The sequence below is a fragment of the Phocoena phocoena genome, chromosome 1 (genome assembly GCF_963924675.1).
Source record: "Phocoena phocoena chromosome 1, mPhoPho1.1, whole genome shotgun sequence".
NCBI classification, from domain to species: Eukaryota; Metazoa; Chordata; class Mammalia; order Artiodactyla; family Phocoenidae; genus Phocoena; species Phocoena phocoena.
In genome coordinates, this window is record NC_089219.1 from 95040000 (window position 1) to 95062010 (window position 22011).

General features: G+C 36.8%; 1 protein-coding gene across 1 annotated transcript in view; it reads right to left on the reverse strand.

Annotated features, from left to right (window-relative positions):
• VAV3 (vav guanine nucleotide exchange factor 3) overlaps window positions 1-22011 on the reverse strand; it is a 398335-nt gene that overhangs the window by 24072 nt on the left and 352252 nt on the right. Inside the window, exons 22-24 of the mRNA XM_065890862.1 lie at window positions 17646-17680; window positions 3714-3830; window positions 3063-3150 (exon numbers count right to left, since the gene is read on the reverse strand). Coding sequence (XP_065746934.1) covers window positions 3063-3150; window positions 3714-3830; window positions 17646-17680 — 240 coding nt within the window. The remainder of the gene's footprint in view (window positions 1-3062; window positions 3151-3713; window positions 3831-17645; window positions 17681-22011) is intronic.

Consider the following 22011-nt stretch of genomic DNA (forward strand, 5'->3'; position numbering starts at 1 on the left):
ATTCAGGTCTCTCTGAAAAATAATGAGTGAGAGCCAGTCATTCCAATTACCAAGGAAACAGGCAGTGGAGATGATTTATAAACAGCATTTGGATGTGGACTGTCTGGCATACATGAAAATTAGAACAAAATTAATGCCTTGTAATCTGGATACCGAAATTCATTTAGAATTTGGATTTAATGACTAAGAAAAACAAAGATTTTGATTAACCAAGCCATTGAAACCAGAGGGAAAAGGTTAGGTCATAACCACCTGAGGCCAATCTTCTTTTTGAGAAACTGGCTAATTTAAAACAAATTCTGGATTTTGTTTTCATTTTACATCCTTTCCAAATTAAATTAATTCCAGGCCCTAATGAGTGTCATTAGGTAGATGAATATAACTTTACCAGCCATGATGGGAAGATACTGAACTAAAGAAAATGCATAGACTGTTATGTATTTATAATGGGAACCGTGTTATTTGACACCAACACAATAAAATGTAACCTCCTTGAGGTTGCATGATGCAGGTTCAGAGAAGCTCCTACGTTCCCAAGGTGCCTATCAACCTTCTCCCTTCTTCCAGAGGGGCTAGTTACTGAGATAGGAGCCATTCCTTCTGATCAGGTATCTATGTGGCATTTCCCAGTGGAGGGTCAAAGGACAGCAATATTGTGAGGTTCTCAGTACACAGAGATCTACTAATTTGAAAGCTGTTTTGAACAGTTGAGTCCTTTTTGAATTGTGCAAAAACACAGTAACTTCACATAGTGAGGACTCAATATAAATTTGTTCAACAAATGAACAGAAACAAAGAGGAGGAAGTAGGTCCAGACAACTTCAACACTCTCTTCAGCAACATTTACAGTGATTTTGTAAGAGCTGACAGAAGTATTCATCTAAGGCTGAGATTTTTCAGCTCCTTGTCTGTCATATCCTTTTGCTGAAGTTTTTTTTTTTTCCATTGTAGTTTTGCAGTTAATTCTTAATCCCCTCCCTTTAACCCTCTGCACTATGTACTTCCTTACAAAAGATCCCCAGATATGGAGGAAAAAACATGCATGTGTCTCTTGCAGTGGCATTTCTGATGTCTTACACATAGCGTATAAGGGGAGTTTATTTTAGCTCTGTGACAACTATTAATTCCCTTTCCAGAACATCATTGCAGAAACTTTTACTGCTCTCTGGTCCAAGTTATTTGAATTCTGGGTCTTTATTGCTTATATTATAATAACAGCTTTACATGCAGATAGGAACTTGAGGATCTGTGTCCACTAATCCAGGTCATGCAGTATTTACTGGCTTTTCACATCTGACCTTAGAGGATGAGGAACTTTCTTGAGCTGAATCCAGGTGATAAAGAGCTGAATTGATTGGCCCTCTCCAGTGACTATTCCTTTCATCCTCTTTGCTTATCTCCTGTGATGGAAGTCCGTTTTGTTGCTTTCAAAGTCATCAAGGCTGGTAGTCAGCTTTGGCCCAACAGCATTTTTTTTTTTAAAGTCTCGTATTAACTATAATACCACGGAGAAGCTTCATTACCAACCACCCTAATTTCTTCAGGTGAGTCAAGCTGGTGTGTCTTGCAGCGATGTGGAGACTCCCTGTTCACGCTTTTATCATGTCTCGGCTGGGGCTGTTACTCATTATTTGTGCATCCACTTGCTACCTCCCTGCTAGGTTTTCCTTTAGGGAAGAACCTCCTCAGGTCCAGTTTTCTCTGTGCACAGCCTGCTTGTTCCAGCAGAACATAACTCACTGCCAGCAGGGAGGATACCTGGATCTTGGTTGCCAACTTGACAGGGTTTACATTTTCCAGGACACAGTCTTGCTACCCATCCTTAGCTTTTGAATTGGGAATGTGATATTTATGTCCAGAGAGGTTTTCTTATTTTTCTTTCAACTCAAGATGCTTCAATTTCTTTAAAACGCTGATTCCTGTCTTGAAGCAGTTCTAAATTTTTAGATAAAGCTTTCAAGCTGGCTTATTTTGTAAGGCTCTCTTACGCTCAGTTTTAACTTTAATGTTAACATCTGCAAAGTGCTTTGAGATGTTTTCTGCAAATCTGCAAAGTGCTTTGAGATGTTTTCTGGAACGATGCAGTGTGTATCATTTGACTGATGGTTCAATCAATGAGTGGTCCTTCCCAATGTAGTACTTAGCAGGGTGCTACAAATGCATCTTATGTCCTATCTCCAAGTTCTTCATTATCTCAAGAAACGCTTGCAAACTTGAGAAACAGACTTGAGATCATTTTTCATGAAATAAGAACTTGTCAATGCACAAGCATTGACAGTAAATGCACAAGCATGTGCACAAGCAATGCACATGTAATGACATACTGATATATGTATTGTTGATATGACATATACTATTCTTATATGCTAAGTTACACTTTTAAAAATCATCAGAATTAATAATCTTTATTTATTTGAAACAACTTGGTAACAACATACTGTTCAATTTAAATGTAAAATTCCTATGAAATATCACTGTCATGTGGTAAAAATGCCACCTTGTTAATGTTTAATTGTCCAAGGTAATGAAGGAGAGCTGTAGTACAGGTCAGCTAAAATAGCAGAAAATACAAAAAGGTTTTCCATTTGACAGCATGTTTTGCATGAAATGAACCTAAATGTGAGCGGTATTTTACCAATTACAACTTTTTAATGTTATAATTTAAAATATCTTCCTCTGCCTAAATGAAGAGATAGAGGCAGAGGAAGAAAGAAGCATGTTAAAACTCTGCTGTGTGTCATTCAAACAAGGTAAAACACAAGTAACTGAAAGTTGATTGTTTTGAACGTGTCTGTGGCTCTAAGAATCTTCTAGTGTGGACTCTGAAATATTATCTAAAACTTGTAAACTTAGTTTACAATGAAAAATATGTCTAGGGCAATATAAAACTTAACTAGAATTCTTACAATTAAAATTTTCAGGATTCTGCTGCATAATTATGGTATGATTCTCTTTAAACAATGTTTCAGTGAGCAAATACTCCAAGAAACTAGAATTAAACTGACCTTTCTAATAGGAGAAAAATAAGGACCACAGATTGAAAAGAACTAATCAATGCTTACCATTAAGCTTTTAAACTTTCTATTTTCTGCAATGTGAAAAAAGCCATCTCTTGTTAAAATCTTGATGTGCTTTGCTTCATTATTGTACCTGTGGGCAATGAATAACTTATGAATATAAATGTGTTTTTAATCAGTAGAAATCAATAATTACCAGAGGGCATGGCCCAATAACATTATAGGAATTAATTCTGAAGACAAAATATATACCTATGCCAATACACTGGTGACAGCTAATTAACAAAATATATTCACTAGATTGGTTGAAGATACAACCAATATTTGAAGTGAGACAGGGGGTTGGGTTAGATTTGATCAATCACTATGCCCAATTTATTTATAAGATCAATGTGGGAATATGGAAAAACAAAATAAAATCTAGTAATTTATAATTCTTAGGATTTACTAGAAACATACACATATCAAGTACAATGTTATGAAAGAAATGTAGTATGCCAATTAGCAGCCTATAACACAATACCATTTTTTCTAACAGATATTTTCAAGTATTAATGAACTGTCTGGAGAGATGATACATTATTTCTGCTGCAATTAGAACCTTGGTTTTCAGCTTCAGTGTTATATATGTCAGATGATCTATGCAATTATGAAAACAGGAAAGCTATTTCTGTAAAAAGTACTTGTCCCACTTACTTAATGCTAATTGCATATTCTCCTGACTCTTTGGTCCTGTGCCTCACAAGGTAAGTACTATTTACCCTGTTAATAAGTTCAGTCTCTGCCTGCAATCTTTCCATTGCTCCAGCATACCTGTAAGAAACAAAGATGCAGAAAATTTGGGTAATGTACCTGGAAGAGAACAGAGGCTAAAAATATGTATCTGTTAGGATTTTAATTTAGTGGCAGATCTGAACTGTTTTTACTTCTGTACTAATTATAGTACTTCAAAAAAATAATGCAGAAAAAAGTCCTTTAGATACGTCCAAACACAAATGCTCTACAAAGATTACAACAGTGAAGTGAATATTGCCTAACATACACTAAATATTTATCAAATAAATAAATGGGACAAAGAAAAGAATTAATAGGTATCGGGTTAGAGAGAGAGTTGTGGGGAATTTAAGGACAAGAAGGAAAAAGACTTGTAGGGAAGTGTTGCCCTGCCTAAGACACACACAGATGTACATACACGTATACACACATACACGCACTCCTCCAATATTTCACCTTTTCTAGGTAGAACAGTATGAAACAAAATTTCCTTTGAGTATTGTAAGAAAATTAAAAAACAATTTAACTTATTTTAAAATAATTATTTTTAGATATAAGATTAATTCTTGTAGTCCACAATTTTGATAACCAATTTTCTTAAGAAACTGGTAGTAATGAATAAAATTTTTAAAAGGTAGATATTTTCAAAACCAGAATTCAATTCTTCCTAAACTATACTGGTCTTAAGCATACCCAGATCCCATAACAATAATAATAAAAGGCCCAAATTCAATGTTAAAATATTCTTTAATGACCCTTCGCATCAAATACAGGTTTAGCATTTATTGACAAAATATATCAGATTATGGGTAATAAAAGTTAAAGGAAAAACTTTTATGTTGAGATCAGCTATCTTTCAAATCAATATTCTAGAAAATTTTCTGATTCACATATGGACTCATGTAACCCAGTGTAAATACCCACATCTAATCTATGCTAAATATTGGGTTGGCCAAAATGTTTGTTCGGTTAGTGAATACGTTCAATAAAATTCTTTGTGAAAATGAAAAATGTTTTATTTTTATTTAAAACCAAACGAACTTTTTGACCAATCCAATATTTAAAATACACATGGTAGGCATTTGACAAGTTTGTAAAGGGAGGAGGACATGTGAGGTTTCCACCAAGTACAGAAGAAAAGCTAAGGGCATTTTATGTAGATGGTACCTTGGGTTAAAGTTAGGATAACCACTGACTTATTACTACCTAGTATAATCTGACTCACATCTTCCTCTTAAATCTTATCTCTAACAAACCCCTTCTTTACTAGTCTCCAGGCTTCTTTCAGGTTCAAGAATTCTTAGAGTTTTGCATAGACTATATTCCTGTGTTGGAAAACTCTCAGCCTCTGTCAACCCACATTGCTTCTCATCCTGCAGGTTTAGAGAGTCTTTTCTGACCATTCCAGCTAAAGAACACTGTCCTGTATCTGGCACTCTCCACTCCATTATTCTCATTACAGTATCCCTAATTTCCTTCATAGCATTTATGGCAATTAGCATATAGCATAAGCATTTTTATCAGAGTAACACATGAACATAATTTTTAAAAGTCAAGTCGTACTATAAAACTATAATGAAAAAGCAGCACTACCCCATCTTATCAGATTCTACCTCAAGTCCCATTTCAAGTATTTCACCTATTTTTCCTTGTTATTTTTTAATATCTACTTGAATATTTTTAAATAACATGATTAAAGTACAATTTATCAATTTAATTTTTAATTTTTTTTTTTTTTTTTTTTTTTGCGGTACGCGGGCCTCTCACTGTTGTGGCCTCTCCCATTGCGAAGCACAGGCTCCGGACGCGCAGGCTCAGCGGCCATGGCTCATGGGCCCAGCTGCTCCACAGCATGTGGGATCTTCCCAGACCGGGGCACGAACCCGTATCCCCTGCATTGGCAGGCAGACTCTCAACCAGATTCAGTTAAACATATACATATATTCATTCTTTTTTGGGTTCTTTTCTCTTATAGGTTATCATAGAATATGGAGTAGAGTTCCCTGTCCTATAAAGTATGTCCTTGTTGGTTATCTATCTTATATATAGTAGTGTGTGAATGTTCATCCCAAGTTCCTGATTTATCCCTCCCCACAACGTTTCCCCTTTGGTAACTGTAAGTTAGTTTTCAATATCCCAAAGTCCATTTCTGTTTTGTAAATAAATTTATTTGTATCATTGTTTAAAATTAGATTCCAGGGCTACCCTGGTGGCGCAGTGGTTGAGAGTCTGCCTGCCGATATCATGGCAGGCAGTGATATCATGTCTTTATATGACTTACTTCACTTAGTATGACAATCTCTAGGTCCATGCATGTTGCTGCAAAAGGCATTATTTCATTTTTTTTATGGCTGAGTAATATTTTCCATTGTCTGTATGTACCACATCTTCTTTACCCATTCCTCTGTCCCTAGACATTTAGGTTGCTTCCATGTCTTGGCTATTGTAGATAGTGCTGCAATGAACATTAGGGAAGCATGTATCCTTTCAAACCATGTTTTCTCTGGATATGTGCCCAGGAATGGGATTGCTGGATCATATGGTAGTTCTATTTTTAGTTATTTAAGGAACCTCCATACTGTTTTCCATAGTGGTAGTGCCAATTTACATTCCATCAATAGTGTAGAAGGGTTCACATTTCTCCACACCCCCTCCAGCATTTATTGTTTGTGGACTTTTTGACCAGTGTGAGGTGATACCTCATTGGAGTTTTGATTAGCATTTCTCTGATAATTAGTGATGTTGAGCATCTTTTCATATGCCTTTTGGCCAACTGTATGTCTTCTTTGGAGAAATGTTTATTTAGGTCTTCTGCCCATTTTTCGATTGGGATTTTTTTTTGTTTGTTTTTTTTGACATAGAGCTGCTTGAGCTGTTTACATATTTTGGAGATTAATCCCTTGTCAGTCACTTTGTTTGCAAATATTTTCTCCCATTCTGTGGGTTGTCGTTTTGATTTTTTTTAATGGTTTCCTTTCCTGTGCAGAAGCTTTTAAGTTTAATTAGGTCCCATTTGTTTATTTTCGCTTTTATTTTCATTACTCTAGGAGGTGAATCCAAAAAGATATTGCTGAGATTTATGTCAGAGTGTTCTGCCTATGTTTTCCTCTAAGAGTTTTGATAGTGTCTGGGCTTACCTTTAGGTCTTTAATCCATTTTGAGTTTATTTTTGTGTATGGTATTAGAGAATGTTCTAATTTCATTCTTTTACATGTAGCTGTCCAGTTTTTCCAGCATCACTTACTGAAGAGACTGTCTTATCTCCATTGTACGTTCTTCCCTTCTTTGTCATAGATTTAAAAAAAATTTTTTTCTAAATTTTTTGGTTGCACTGTGCAACATGTGGGATCTTAGTTCCCTGACCAGAGATCAAACCTATGCTCCTTGCAGTGAAAGCATGGTGTCTTACCCACTGGACTTCCAGGGAAATTCCTCCTTTGTCATAGATTAATTGACCATAGGTCTGTGGGTTTATTTCTGGGCTTTCAATCCTGTTCCATTGATCTATATTTCTGTTTATGTGCCAGTACCATACTGTTTTGATGATTGTAGATTTGTAGTATAGTCTGAAGTCGGGGAGTCTGATTCCTCCAGCTCCGTTTTTCTTTCTCAGGATTGCTTTGGCTATTTGGGGCCTTTTGTGTTCCCCCACAAATTGTGAAATTTTTTGTTCTAATTCTGTGAAAAATGCCATTGGTAATTTGATAGAGATTGCATTGAATCTGCAGATTGCCTTTGGTAGTACAGTCATTTTGACAACATTGATTCTTCCCGTCCAAGAACATGGTATATGTTTCCATCTGTTTGTGTCATCTACGATTTTTTTCTCAGCATCATAGTTTTTGAAGTACAAGTCTTTTGCCTCCTTTGGTAGGTTTATTCCTGGGTATTTTATTCTTTTTCCTGTTATGGTAAATGGGATTGTTTCTTTAATTTCTCTTTCTTATCTTTCGTTGTTAGTATATAGAAATGCAAGAGATTTCTGTGTATTAACTTTGTATCCTGAAACTTTTTTTCAAACCATGTTTTTCTCCGGATCTACTCCCAGTAGTGGGATTGTTGGATCATATGGTAGCTCTGTTTTTAGTTTTTTAAGGAACCTCCATACTGTTCTCTATAGTGGCTGTACCAATTTACATCCCCACCAACAGTGTAGGAGGGTTCCCTTTTCTCCACACACTCTCCAGCATTTATTGTTTGTAGACTTTTCGATGTTGCCCATAATGACTGGTGTGAGGTGATATATCATTGTAGTTTTGATTTGCATTTCTCTAATAATTAGTGATGTTGAGCATCTTTTCATGTACCTCTTGGCCATCTTTATCTCTTCTTTGAAGAAATGACTATTTAGGTCCCACTTTCTGGAGAGCTTTTATCATAAATGGGTGTTGAATTTTGTCAAAAGCTTTTCCTGTATCTATTTAGATGATCATATGGTTTTTATTCTTCAATTTGTTGATGTGGTGCATCACACTGATTGATTTGCAAATACTGAAAATTCCTTGCATCCCTGGGATAAATCTCACTTGATTACAGTGTATGATCACATTTAATATATTGTTGGTTTCAGATTGCTAGTATTTTGTTGAGGATTTTTGTGTCTATGTCCATCAGTGATATTGGCCTGTAATTTTCTTTTTTTGTGGTATCTCTGTCTGATTTTGGTATTGGGGTGATGCTGGCCTCATAGAATGCATTTGGGAGTGTTCCATCCTCTGTGACTTTCTGGAAGAGTGTGAGAAGTATAGGTGTTAACTCTTCTCTAAATGTTTGATAGAATTTGCCTGTGCAGCAATCTTGTTCTGGACTTTTGTTTGCTGGGAGTCTTTTAATCAGTTTCAATTTCTTTTCATGTTTTCTATTTCTTCCTGGTTCAGTCTTGGGAGATTGTACCTTTCTGAGAATTTGTCCATTTCTTCTAGGTTGTCCATGTTATTGGCATGTAGTTGCTTGTAGTACTCTCTTATGATCCTTTGTATTTCTGTGTTGTCAGTTGTAACTTCTTTTTCATTTCTAATTGTATTGATTTGAGCCCTCTCCCTCTTTTTCTTGATGAGTCTGGCTAAAGTTTTGTCAATTTTGTTTATCTTTTCAAAGAACCAGCTTACAGTTTCATTTATCTTTTCTATTTTCTTCATCTCTATTTCATTTATTTCTGCTCAGATCTTTATGATTTCTTTCATTCTACTGACTTTGGGTTTTGTTTGTTCTTCTCTCTCTAGTTGCTCTAGGTGTAAGCTTAGGGTGTTTCTTTGAGATTTTTCTTGTTTCCTGAGGTAAGGCTGTGTATCTATAAACTTCCCTCTTAGAACTGCTTTTGCTGTGTCCCATAGGTTTTGGATCATCGTGCTTTCATTTTTATCTGTCTCTTGGTATCTTTTGATTTCCTCTTTGATTTCTTCAGTGATCCATTGGTTGTTAAGTAGCATATTGTTTAGCTTCCATGTGTGTTTGTGTTTTTTTTTTTACAGTTTTTTTCCTTGTAGTTGATTTCTAGTCTCATAGCATTGTGGTTGGAAAAGATGCTTGATGTGATTTCAATTTTCTTAAATTTACTGAGGCTCGCTTTGTGGCCCAGCAGGTGATCAGTCCTGGAGAATGTTCCATGTGCACTTGAGAAGAATGTGTATTCTGCTGCTTTTGGATGGAATGCTCTGTAAATATCAATTAAGTCCACCTGGTCTAATATGTCATTTAATGCCTGTGTTTCCTTATTGATTTTCTGTCTGGATGATCTGTCCATTGATGAAAGCGGGGTGTTAAAGTCCCCCACTATTACTGTGTTATTGTCAGTTTCTCCTTTTATGGCTGTTAGTATTTGCTTCATATATTGAGGTGCTCCTATGTTGGGTGCATGTATATTTACAATTGTTATATCTTCTTCTTGGATTGATCCCTTGATCATTATGTAGTGCCCTTCTCTGTTTCTTGTAATAGTCTTTATTTTAAAGTCTATTTTATCTGACATGGGTATTGTTACTCCAGCTTTCTTTTCATTTCCATTCACATGGAATAGAATTTTTTACATACCTTACTTTCAGTCAGTATGTGTCCCTAGATCTGTAGCATTGCTACTGCATCTTTCTTTTTGTTTTCATTTGCATGGATATATCTTTTTCCATTTTCTCACTTCAGTCTGTATGTGTCCCTAGATCAGAAGTGGGTCTCTTGTAGGCACCATATATATGGGTCTTGTTTTTGTATCCATTCAGCTAGTCTGTGTCTTTTGACTGTTGCATTTAATCTGTTTATGTTTGAGATAATTATCAATATGTATGTTCTTATTGCCATTTTGGTAATTGTTTTGGATTTGTTTTTGTTGGTGTTTTTTCTTCCCTTCCTCTTTTGTTCTCTTGTGATTTGATGACCAAATTTAGTGTTGTGTTTGGATTCCTTTTTCTTTTTTTGTGTGTGTATCTATTGTAGATTTTTGGTTTGCAGCTACCATGAGGTTTTGATATAGCAGTCTATATATACACAAGATTGTTTTAAGTTGTTGGTCTTTTAATTTCAAATGCATTTTCAGTATTCTGCATTTGTGCTCTCCTCCACTCACGGTTGCTGGTTTTGATATCATATTTGTGTGGAAATGATTTCCTACCTTTACTGTATGTTTGCCTTCACTGATGAGATTTTACATTTGTAATTTTCTTGATTCTAGTTGTGGCCTCTTCTGCCTAGAGAAGTTCCTTTGGCATTTGTTGCAAAGCTGGTCTGGTAGTGCTGAGTTCTCTTGGCTTTTGCTGGTATGTAAAAAACTCTTGATTTCTCTGTCAAACCTGAATGAAAGCCTTGCTGGGTAGAATATTCTTGGTTGTAGGTTCTTCCCTTTTATCACTTTAAATATATCATGAAACTCCCTTCTGGCCTGCAGAGTTTCTGCTGAAAAATCAGCTGATAACCATATGGGAGTTCCCTTGTATGTTATTTGTTGCTCTTCCCTAGTTGCTGTTAATATCTTTTCTCTATCTTTAATTTTCATCAATTTGATTACTATGTGGCTTGGTGTGTTCCTCCTTGGGTTTATCCTGCCTGGGACTCTTTGTGCTTCCTGGACTTGGGTGACTGTTTCCTTTCCCATGTTAAGGAAGTTTTCAGCTATTATCTCTTCAAATATTTTCTCAGATCCTTTCTCTTCTCTCCTTCTGGGACCCCTATAGTGTGAATGTTGGTGTATTTAATGTTGTCCCTAAGGTCTTGTAGACTGTCCTCATTTATTTTCATACTTTTTTCTTTATTCTGTTCCATGGCAATGATTTCCACCATTCTGTCTTCCAGGTCACTTATCCATTCTTCTGCCTCGGTTATTCTGCTACTGATTCCTTCTAGTTTATTTTTTCATTTCAGTTATTGTATTGTTCATCTGTTTGTTCTTTAGTTCTTCTAGGTCTTTATTAAGCATTTCTTGTATCTTCTCAATCTGTGCCTCCATTCTTTTTCCAAGCTCTTGGATCATCTTTACTATCATTACTCTGAATTCTTTTTCAGGTGGATTGTCTATTTCCATTTTACTTAGTTCTTCTGGGGTTTTATCTTGTTCCTTCATCTGGGACATATTCCTCTGCTGTCTCATTTTGTCTAACTTTCTGTGATTGTGGTTTCTGTTCTGCAGTCTGCTGGGTTGTAGTTCTTCTGCTGTCTGCCCTCTGGTGGATGAGGCTGTCTAAGAGGCTTGTGTGGGCTTCCTGGTGGGAGGGACTGGTACATGCCTTCTGGTGGGTGGAGCTGGGTCTTCTCCCTTTGGTGAGCAGGGCCGTGTCAGGGCGTGTGTTTACTGGGCAGCTGTTTATTCAGGAAGACTTTAAGCAGCTTGTCTGCTAATGGATGGAGCTGTGTTCCCGCCCTGTTGGTTGTTTGGCCTGAGGTATCCCAGCACTGGAGACTACAGATTGTTGGGTGGGGCCAGGTCTTGGTGAGATAATGGCGGCCTTCAAGAGGGCTCATGCCAATGAGTTTGTCAAACCAGTGTCCTTGTCCCTACAGTGAGCCAGAGCCACCCCTGCCTTCACAGGAGACCCTCTAATACTAGCAGGTAAGTCTGGCTCAGTCTCTTATGAGGTTACCACTTTTTTCCCTGGGTCCTGGTGCACATGAGATCCTGTGTGCACTCACCAAGAGTGGGGTTTCTGTTTCCCCCAGTCCTGTGGAACTGCTGTGATCAAATCCTGCTGGCCTTCAAAGACAGATTCTCTGGGGGCTCCCTCTCCTGTTGCCACACCTCCAAGCTGGGGAGCCTAATGTGGGGCTCAGAACTTTCACTCTTGTGGGAGAACTTCTGTGGTATAATTGTCTTCCAGTTAGTGAGTTGGCCACCTGGTGTGTATGGATTTGATTTTATTGCGATTGTGCCCTTCCTACTGTCTTATTGTGGCTTCTTCTTTGTCTTTGGATGTAGAATATCTTTTTTGGTAGGTTCCAGCGTTTTTTTGTTGGTGGTTTTTCAGTCGTTAGTTGTGATTCTGGTGTTTCCATAAGAAGGGGTGGGCATGTGACCTTCTACCCTGCCATCTTGTCTCCTCTCATTATATATCTCCCGTGAGGTTTTGATGTAGCAGTCTATATATATACAAGATTGTTTTAAGTTGTTGATCTCTTAATTTTAAATGCATGTCCAATATCCTGCATTTGTACTCTCCTCTTCTCATTATTGCTGGTTCTGATATCATATTTGTGCATGGATGACTTCCTACCTTTACTTTATGTTTGCCTTTACTGGTGAGCTTTCCCATTCATAATTTTCTTGATTTTAGTTGTGGCCTTTTCATTAGAGAGAAGTTCTTTTGGCATTTTTTGCAAAGTTGGTCTGGTGGTGCTGAATTCTCTTAGCTTTTGCTTATCTGTAAAACTTTTGATTTCTCCATCAAACCTGAATGGGAGCCTTGCTGGGTAGAGTACTCTTGGTTTTAGGTTTTTCCCTTGCATCATGTTAAATGTATTGTGCCACTCCCTTCTGGCCTGCAGAGTTTCTGCTTAAAAATCAGCTGATAACCATATCAGCGTTCCCTTGTATGTTATTTGTTGCATTTAATATTTTTTCTTTGTCTTTAATTTTTGTCAGTTTGATTACTTTGTGTCTTGGCATGTACCTCCTTGGGTTTATCTTGTATGGGACTCTCTGTGCTTCCTGGATTTGATTGATTGTTTCCTTTCTCATGTTAGGGAAGATTTCAGCTATAATCTCTTCAAATATTATTTTCTCAGGCCCTTTCTCCCTCTCTTCTCCTTCTGGGTCTTTATCAATTTTAGATGTCAGGATGGAAAATCACTGTTTCTCCACTTATGCTCATGCCTTCATAGTGCTGCACCTCATTCTTTGTGTAACCTCTCCAAAGCTAAGCCATCATCTTACCCAGTGGTGTCATGTTGTCACAGTCGAAGAACATCTGACATCAAAAAACAAGTCCTCAGGCTTCCCTGGTGGCACAGTGGTTGAGAGACCGCCTGCCGATGCAGGGGACATGGGTTTGTGCCCCGGTCTGGGAGGATCCTGCATGCTGCGAAGCGGCTGGGCCCGTGAGCTGTGGCCGCTGAGCCTGCGCGTCTGGAGTCTGTGCTGCGCAACAGGAGAGGCCGCAGCAGTGAGAGGCCCGCGTACCGCAAAAAAAAAAAGTCCTCAAGTTTTTGTTTTGCTCAAGTTTCTTTGTCTCTACCACAGATTTTTTCCAAATTCTCCAAGAGGATTATAAACCCCTCAGTGATACCTTTTCAACACCATGTACTGTACCTAATAATTTTTTCTATGGGGAGACATTCATCTTTCCCAAGCAAGCTCTCCACCCTCTTGGTCTAATCACCACTGCTTGCTCTCTAAGCCTGCTGAATTACTGCAGTCCTGGACATCCCTTTGCTCCCATTTCCTAGATTCCCTCTTTTTTGGCTTACTAGCTCATCCTTCAGATTCCTATAAATGAATGCATGGGATGTAATACTCAGAAGGCCTCACATCTATGAACATATTTTTATTTTACTTAATAATCCTTAGTTCACAGTTTGGCTGGATATAGAATTATAGGTGAGAAATTATTTGCTTCTCAAATTGTAAGGCATCGCTCTACTGTTCTAACATCCAATTCAGTGCCATCCTGATTTCCAAGTCTTTGTATGTAATCTGATTTTTTTTCTCCCTGGAAACTCTCAGATGCTTTGTTTTCTCTATGTAGCAAACTCATGTTAATATGCCTTTCAGTTATGTGCTATACTAAAGGTTCAATATTGTCCTTGGCCCTTGGTAGCATCTTTGATTTGGAGCCATATACCCTTCAGTTCTAAAAAAAAATTCTTTTTTTGATAATTGTTGTTCTCAGTTTCCCTTTCTGGAGTTCTAGTAAGTGAAGGCTGGACTTCTCAGGTCACTTGTCTACTCTATCTTCTTTTTTTCTTTTATAAAATTTATTTATTTATTTTTGGCTGTGTTGGGTTTTCGTTTCTGTACAAGGGCTTTCTCTAGTTGCGGCAAGCGGGGGCCACTCTTCATTGCGGTGTGTGGGCCTCTCACTATCGCGGCCTTTCTTGTTACGGAGCACAGGCTCCAGACGTGCAGGCTAAGTAGTTGTGGCTCACGGGCCTAGTTGCTCCGTGGCATGTGGGATCCTCCCAGACCAGGGCTCGAACCCGTGTCCCCTGCATTGGCAGGCAGATTCTCAATCACTGCGCCACCAGGGAAGCCCCCCACTCTATCTTTTCTCTCATATTATCTCTCTTTGATTTTCTGAAGGATTTACTCAACTTTATTTTCCAGTTTCTGTACTCAACTAGAAGAGCTCTTTCTTATTATCTGATTGTTGCTTTTATAAAACATCCAGCTCACTTCTATGGATACATTGTCATCTCTTAATTCTGAGAATATAACTTTAAGGCTTCTTTCTTCTGCCTATTCTAATGTCTGTAATTCTTCCAAGTTTCTTTTTCCCATTTATTTGTTCTTCACTTCAAGCCTTTTCTCAAATGCCTGGTTACTCCTTGTTGTCTGCTTATATTTAAGAGGAAGGGCATCCAAGCCAAGAACTGACTGGAAGCTCTGTGTGGAGGAAGCAAGGGAGGCTCACTGGGTGGGAACCTGATCGTTTGGCAAGAACCTTATGATGGGGCTGGATTTTAGATTTTTTATTTTGAGTCTATTCTGTTTCTTTAGAGAAAAATCTTCCAAATTCCTATCTGGATACAAGAAGAGAGTAGTCCATTTGTGTGAGACACAGCTGTCACAGTACTGAAACTGAGCTACACAAAGGAACTGGGAATCATCATCAGTCTGTATATTGACTTTCCTTAATTTGACCCATCTGGTTTCAGTATGACAGCTCTCCCAATCTCTGCTGGTCCTGCTCTTTCCAAGTCTAGGCCCCATATGGCTCAATTTTCCCATGTAATATACCTTCTAACTTATGTCTCCTGCTAAGGTAGGGAAAGGTAAGTTGCCTGACTACTTGGAGGATGAGGTAGGTTCCTTGGCCTCTGTATCCTTTTCTTCATAAGGATTTTCAGACAGTTCCCCAGATTTAAGCCCCATGCCTCATCCCTGCCTTCATGACACCCCAAAACATAGATTGTTGAAGATAATCATCTTGAATTGTTTTATTTCACGGCCTATGAAAGAGATAAAGTTTACCTTATGGGAACAACTTGTTTTAAAATGTGGAAATAATAAATACACCATACGGTTGGTGTTATTCACTTTCTTAATGACTTGAGAACCACAGTGTAATTTTTCTCTAAACAGTTTAGTATTTCTAAAATTGAAGATTTCATTTTCTGATCATTTTGTTCCTTAGCAGAAGTCATTTCACATGAAACTGCCTGCTTAGTGTGAAGACATTGTCCAAGTTGCTCAGAAAAGAAGAAAAAGTAATTATGAAATTATACTATTATCTATTTCTTACTGTTTTCAAGGGTCTTCCCTCATCTGAACATCTTGATTTTTTTTTTATCAGTAGGAACAATACTTTTCTAACTGGTCATATATTCAATAGAATTTTACATATTGGCAAGGGTACATTTTAAAACAAAGGGTTCAAAAACAAATCTCCTGTGCCCAGGTACCTGATTGGTTTATTTCATAAAATCCATCAGAGACGTAGAGAACAGACATGTGGACACAGGGGGAAGGGGAGGGTGGGATGAATTGGGCAATTAGGTTTGACATAAATACACTACCATGTGTAAAATACATAGCTAGTGGGAACCTGTGGTACAGCTCAGGGAGCTCAGCTTGGTGCTCTGTGATGACCTAGATGGGTGGGATTGGGGGAGATGGGAGGGAGGTCCAAGAGGGAGGAGATATAGGTATGCATATAGCTGATTCACTTCATTGTACACCAGAAACTAACACAACATGGTAAAGCAGTTATACTCCAATTAAAAAAAAAATCCATCTAGTTTGTGGCTTTAGTATTTCTCTAAAATCATTACTCTTGTAACTATTATGCCTACTTACATGAAAAATAGTAAAAGAAAAGAGAAGGAAACTATCATCACACTCTCATGATTTCACCAGTTCTTGATGTTTTTCAGTTTGATTATCCATGCTATCAGCTCTATTCTCCAAACTTAATTTGTCAGGATTACAGTCTTTAATTCCACGAAAAGTAAGACCTCAAATTTATCTTAAACCAGGTAAACATGTAGCAAAGATTTCCAGTTCCATTACAGACCTGCTACAATTTCTCCAGCAAGCTCAGTGCTGAAGCCCAGAGACGGATGTCAGAGAAAGCAGACAATGACCACAGAAGGCAGAAATTGCTGGGGAGGGAGAGCAAGACTGCTGAGGAGAGGATCTCATACTATGGAAAATATATTCCTACAGTAACCTGGCATTTTTCATGCTTTGGTTATATAACAGAAAATGATCAGAATTTAAAATATCAAAGAACTCAGGTGTTAGCTACACCTGCAAACTGAACTAGTACTATATACTCTCAGAATATCTCATTTATATACATATCCTGATATCTAGTTTGTGTACATATATTTCAATATCAAGAAAGTAAAAATAGATGCAGTCATTTTAAGAGGAGCCAAACTCAAAATTCAGGAAGCAAATATCAATAAGTAAATATGCCCATGTTTTGTACTTTAACAGGTGGTGTGCCAATGTACAGACAGCATAATTTGGAATCCTGGCTGTACCATTTACTAGCTGGCTGGCCTTAACCTTTGTTTCCTCATCTGTAAAAATAATAAAAATAACCTTCCTTATACAGATATTGGAAAAACAAAACAAAATGTGTAAAATACTAAGTACATACTAAATACCCAGAATATGTTAGTTATTATCATATAATGATTGTAACTATTCTAGATTCTGAATAGTTTTTCCAGTTGAGGATATCATTTCCCCTTAAACTCATAATGTCTAAAAAATAATAATCATTATCTACTGCTTCCTTGTTTCTGTTAGAGATACTGCTAACCTCCAAGTGTTATGTGAGCTCCACAGAGACCTAAAACTTTAGACTTGGACACATCTTGCTCCTGCAATATTATGTGTTATAAAATGTATTTTTAGGATCTACTGTCCTTTCTGGGTTAAATTTTAGTTTCAGAAAATGGAATCAAACCTTTTTTCTCAACTTCATGAAATTTTCTCTTCTAAAATACAATATACATATTTGCCCATGTCCCATTCCTCTCTGTGGATGGTATAAACTTTGGATTGTACACACACATGCACCACTCTCTGATAAAGATATGGAAAGGTCAGCAATATATAAATTCATTATGGTGTTTTGTTGCATCTGAAAACAGCTTTAGCCAGGACAAATGGAAATGGAATGTAGTTTACTACTCGCTCATTTAAGGCATCCTCGAGCTAAGGGTATGGTATTTCAACTCAGCTACATAAACATTTTTAATACTTACCAGGGTTGGCAAGAATAATCTACTGGTTTGGGCACCTAGGATGTAAAAAGGCAAAAATAGATTAAGTTTACTTATGGGAAGCTTTTAGAAATCAATCATTAATTCAGTTCAGCTGACTCAGCTCTATAAAACCCTAGGTAGCACAGTCCTAGAATTATCCATTGGCAATATTATACAGAGCGAATCATAGTATATGTCAGATAAGTAGAAAATAATTCATTTCACTTTAATTCTTTCATTCATTTTACTGCCACTGTACCTCTAAAGGAAGAGATAACAGGAAAAATATGAATTGGAATCTTTTGGTATTTATTATCAAGGCAGTTTAATCCTATCATAGAAAATTAAAATGAAAATGTTAGGAAAACCAAATAGCACACTGCTTTCCCGATACACAGGGAAAACAGGCAAAATAAACAGTATACACCCGATATAGACTCTTATTGTGTATCACGAATTTTAAACTCTGATTTAGAAGTCTACCAACTGGAAAACCGTTTATTTATGAAAAAGTCATAGGAAATACTCATTTTCCCCTTTTCTCCTATGGAGCTTTACAAAAGAGAAAAACTTTATTTTCTATGAAAATAAAGAAAGAAAAAGAAAACTTCTAGTTGCTGATTGCAATTAGAAAATGAGCAAAGCCAAAGAAGGCACACCAATATTCATAAAATAACAAATATAATTCATACTGTGTAATTTTCATGAATCACCTGAATCTTTGATGTATACATTCCATGTTATTCCTGGGCCTTTCAATACTGCGTGATTAAAAATACTGTTACCCTCACTTGTAACTGAGGTCTGTTTAATGTGACTATATCTCTAGATATGTCCATTTTCATAATGGGCTGTTACTATTTTGACCTTCCAGGTTAAGAATTATTTGTAAAAAACTATCCTTCTGGTCAGAACATCTCTAAAGTTACTAATATTTAAATATTTTATCCTATGGATCACATTTTCAATTTCACCACTGTGTAAAATCCTGATACACAGATAACATATTGAAAGTAAATTATACCATTTGACTCCTGCGAATATTTTCTTATACCATTTTGTTTTCGCAAATAGAAATCAATCTTCAACAGTTTCCCTTTTAGTAAAATATACATGGCCTCAGAAATCTGATGGGGAAAAAAGTGTTTTCCTCCTTCCCTCTACCTCTCTGTATTCTTCAAATGTATGCTTATTCCTAAACCTATCTCTCTCTTCCTGTAGAACGACAACAAAAAGAGAGAAAGAGGACAGAGCAGGTAAAGAGCTTCAACATATTTTGACTGGATTGTCTCAGCTGGGAAGGATCCACAAAAGTGAAGAGTGACATAAAATTCTAAAGTAGAACAGAGATTGAGGCTGTTCCATCTGGATGTGTCCTTCTGAAGCTTTTTCTCTCTTTGGTACATTCTGATGCGTGATGAGCCAGGACTGTCTTCTCAGCTGTGACCCCCATCATCAGAGTAGGATCCTGTCCTTTTCCATCTGACATGAGCCCTCCCCATTTCTATCATGTGTACTTTAGGCCCTCGTCTAGAGGAATATCTCATATATAAGGCTATAAACAATTTTGTTCTCATCATTGACAGTTTTTCCCTAATGCCTTTTTCTGCCTTCATCATAGGCTGTTTACATTGTTAAAACTTCTGCTGTGGATGTAGCGTTTTTAAAAAATTTCATTGGGGATATAGCATACATATAAAATTAAATATAAGATATATGCTTCTTCCCAAGTACATTTTATAAAAGCTAGATGAGACAGAAGTGAACTTTCTGTGTTTGTTAGGCTAGAAATGTCATTATTTTATCCTCATTGAGGAAAGATATATTTCTAATTTTCTTTCAAAACTTTGAGTATATTATTCTTACTGCTTCAAATATTGAAATTTCATTGTATAGAATTCCCATTCAGTTCTTTTTTATAGTTCTTATTTCTCTGCTGAGGTTTCCTGTCCATTCATTATAAAAATACAGTTAACCCTTGAACAAAATGGGTTTGAATTGCATGGGTGCACTTATACATGGATTTTTTTCAATAGTAAATACTACAATATTACACAATCTGCATTTGATTGAATCTATGAATGTGAAACCACAGATACGGAGGAACTGTGAATATAGAGGGCGACTATAAGTTATAGGTGAATCTTCCACTGCTTGGAGGGTCAGCACCCTAATCCCTGCATGTTTCAAGGGTCAACTGTATTTTCCTTTATTTATGTCCTTGAGCACAGTTATAATAGCTACTTTAAAAATCCTTTCTTGCAAATTCTATCATTTGGGACATCTGAGGGTTGTTATCCTTTAATTGTCTTTTCTTTTGAGTGTGGTTCACGTTTTCCTGTTTCTTTGTATACTGAGTGATTTTAGATGGCCTCTTGGACGATTTGAATGATATGCTGTAGAGGCCCTGGATTCAGTTATGCTCCTACAAAGAGTGTGGTTTTTCTTAGAGCAGGCAGTTAACTTGTTTGAACTCCAACTGCAAACTCTGTCTTCCTTGTGGTAAGGGGCAACTGAATACTTCGTTAAGTTCTTTTAGCCTAAGCTGAGCTACTTGAAGTCTGCACCACTCAGAGACTGAGGCAATGTTTATACACAGAATTGGAGGTTCTCCCTCACTCTTCTTTCCTTTCTAAGATTTCTTATCTCCCTTTCCAGATTGTGTTTGCTTCAAACTCCATATTCTGCCCTTCAAGCCAGTAATACTGTGAGGTTTCTGTCTGAATTTCAGCCACCCTGCATGGTGCAGCCTGGTGTTTGTCCTTAAGCTAGCTTTAAAGCCAGGAAATTCACCTAGTATCATCCTTCTTCTGAATGTCAAGTCCTCTCCTAGCCAGTATGTTCAGATAGTTGTTTTTGTAAAAAATATTTTGTCCAGAGTTTGTAGTTATTTTCTGTGGGAGGCTTGGTCCAATAGGAGCTACTTGACAATGACCAGAAGTGGAAACTCCTATTGTTTCCATTGTTGCTGTTGTTAGCTATATGTCTAATCATCAACCGTTTATAGGTAATCTGTATTTTCTCTCAGGTTGGTTTTAATATTTTCTCTTTGTCTTTGATGTTCTGCAGTTTCACTAAAATGTATCTAGGTATTGATTAAGTTTAATATACTCTTCTTGACTATTATTAAGATTAGTTTTATCATAAATTCTGGAAAATTCTCAGCCATCATTTGAACATTACTTTCCCACAATTATCTATATTCTCTCTCTCAATAGATGTATTTGAACTTTATCAGTCCATTCTCTTACATTCTCTATCTCTTAATCTTTCTGGACTATTCACTGAGAAATTTATTCAGATTTTTCTTCTAATTTTCTGCCCAGCTGGGTCTCATACATCATGTAATGTTTCCATTGTTCCTCACTTCAATTGCTATATCTGATTCTTTTTGAAATATGCCCAAACAAGAGTGACTTGTTTTCCTTTTAGACTTTTATTCCCCCTTTTATTTCTTCAACCATATTAAACATACAATTTTGAACTTAGTATCTGATAATTCCACTACCTGTTGTCTTTGTGGGTCTAATTCTGCATCTTATTGTCTCTGCTGAGTTTTGCTTAAGGTGGGTTTGTTTCCTCATAAATATAATTATTCTAAATTGTGAATTTATAATCCCTGGGACTTTATCAGTAGAAATCCTTTGAGGCGCCAATCTAGAGAGAATCTGTACTTGCACTGGGAACACAATCAATGTGGCATCATTTTATATTATGTTTCTTTTTAAAAATTTTATTTTATATTGGAGTATTGCTGACTAGCAATGTTACATTAGTTTCAGGTATACAGCAGAGTGATTCAGTTATACATATACATATACATCATATACATATACAAGTTCTTTCCCCATTTAGGTTATTACAGAATGTTGAGCAGCGTTCCCTATGTTATACAGTAGGTCAATGTTGGTTTTCTGTTTTAAATATAGCAGTGTGTAAATGTCAATTCCAAACTCTCAATCTATGCCTCTCCCGCACCGCTCCCCCCGGTAACCATAAATTCATCCTCTACCTCTGTGAGACTGTTTCTGTTTTGTAACTAAGTTCATTTGTATCATTTTTTTAGATTCCGCATATAAGCGATATCATATAATATTTGTCTTTCTCTGTCTTACTTCACTTAGTATGATAATCTCCAGGTCCATCCATGTTGCTGCAAATGGCATTATTTCATTGTTTTTAATGGCTGAGTAATATTCCATTGTATATATATACCACATCTTCTTTATCCATTCATCTGTCAGTGGACATTTAGGTTGCCTCCATGTCTTAGCTATTGTAAATATTGCAACAATAAATATTGGGGTGCATGTATCCTTTGAACCATGGTTTTCTCTGGATATGTGCTCAGGAGTGGGATTGCTGG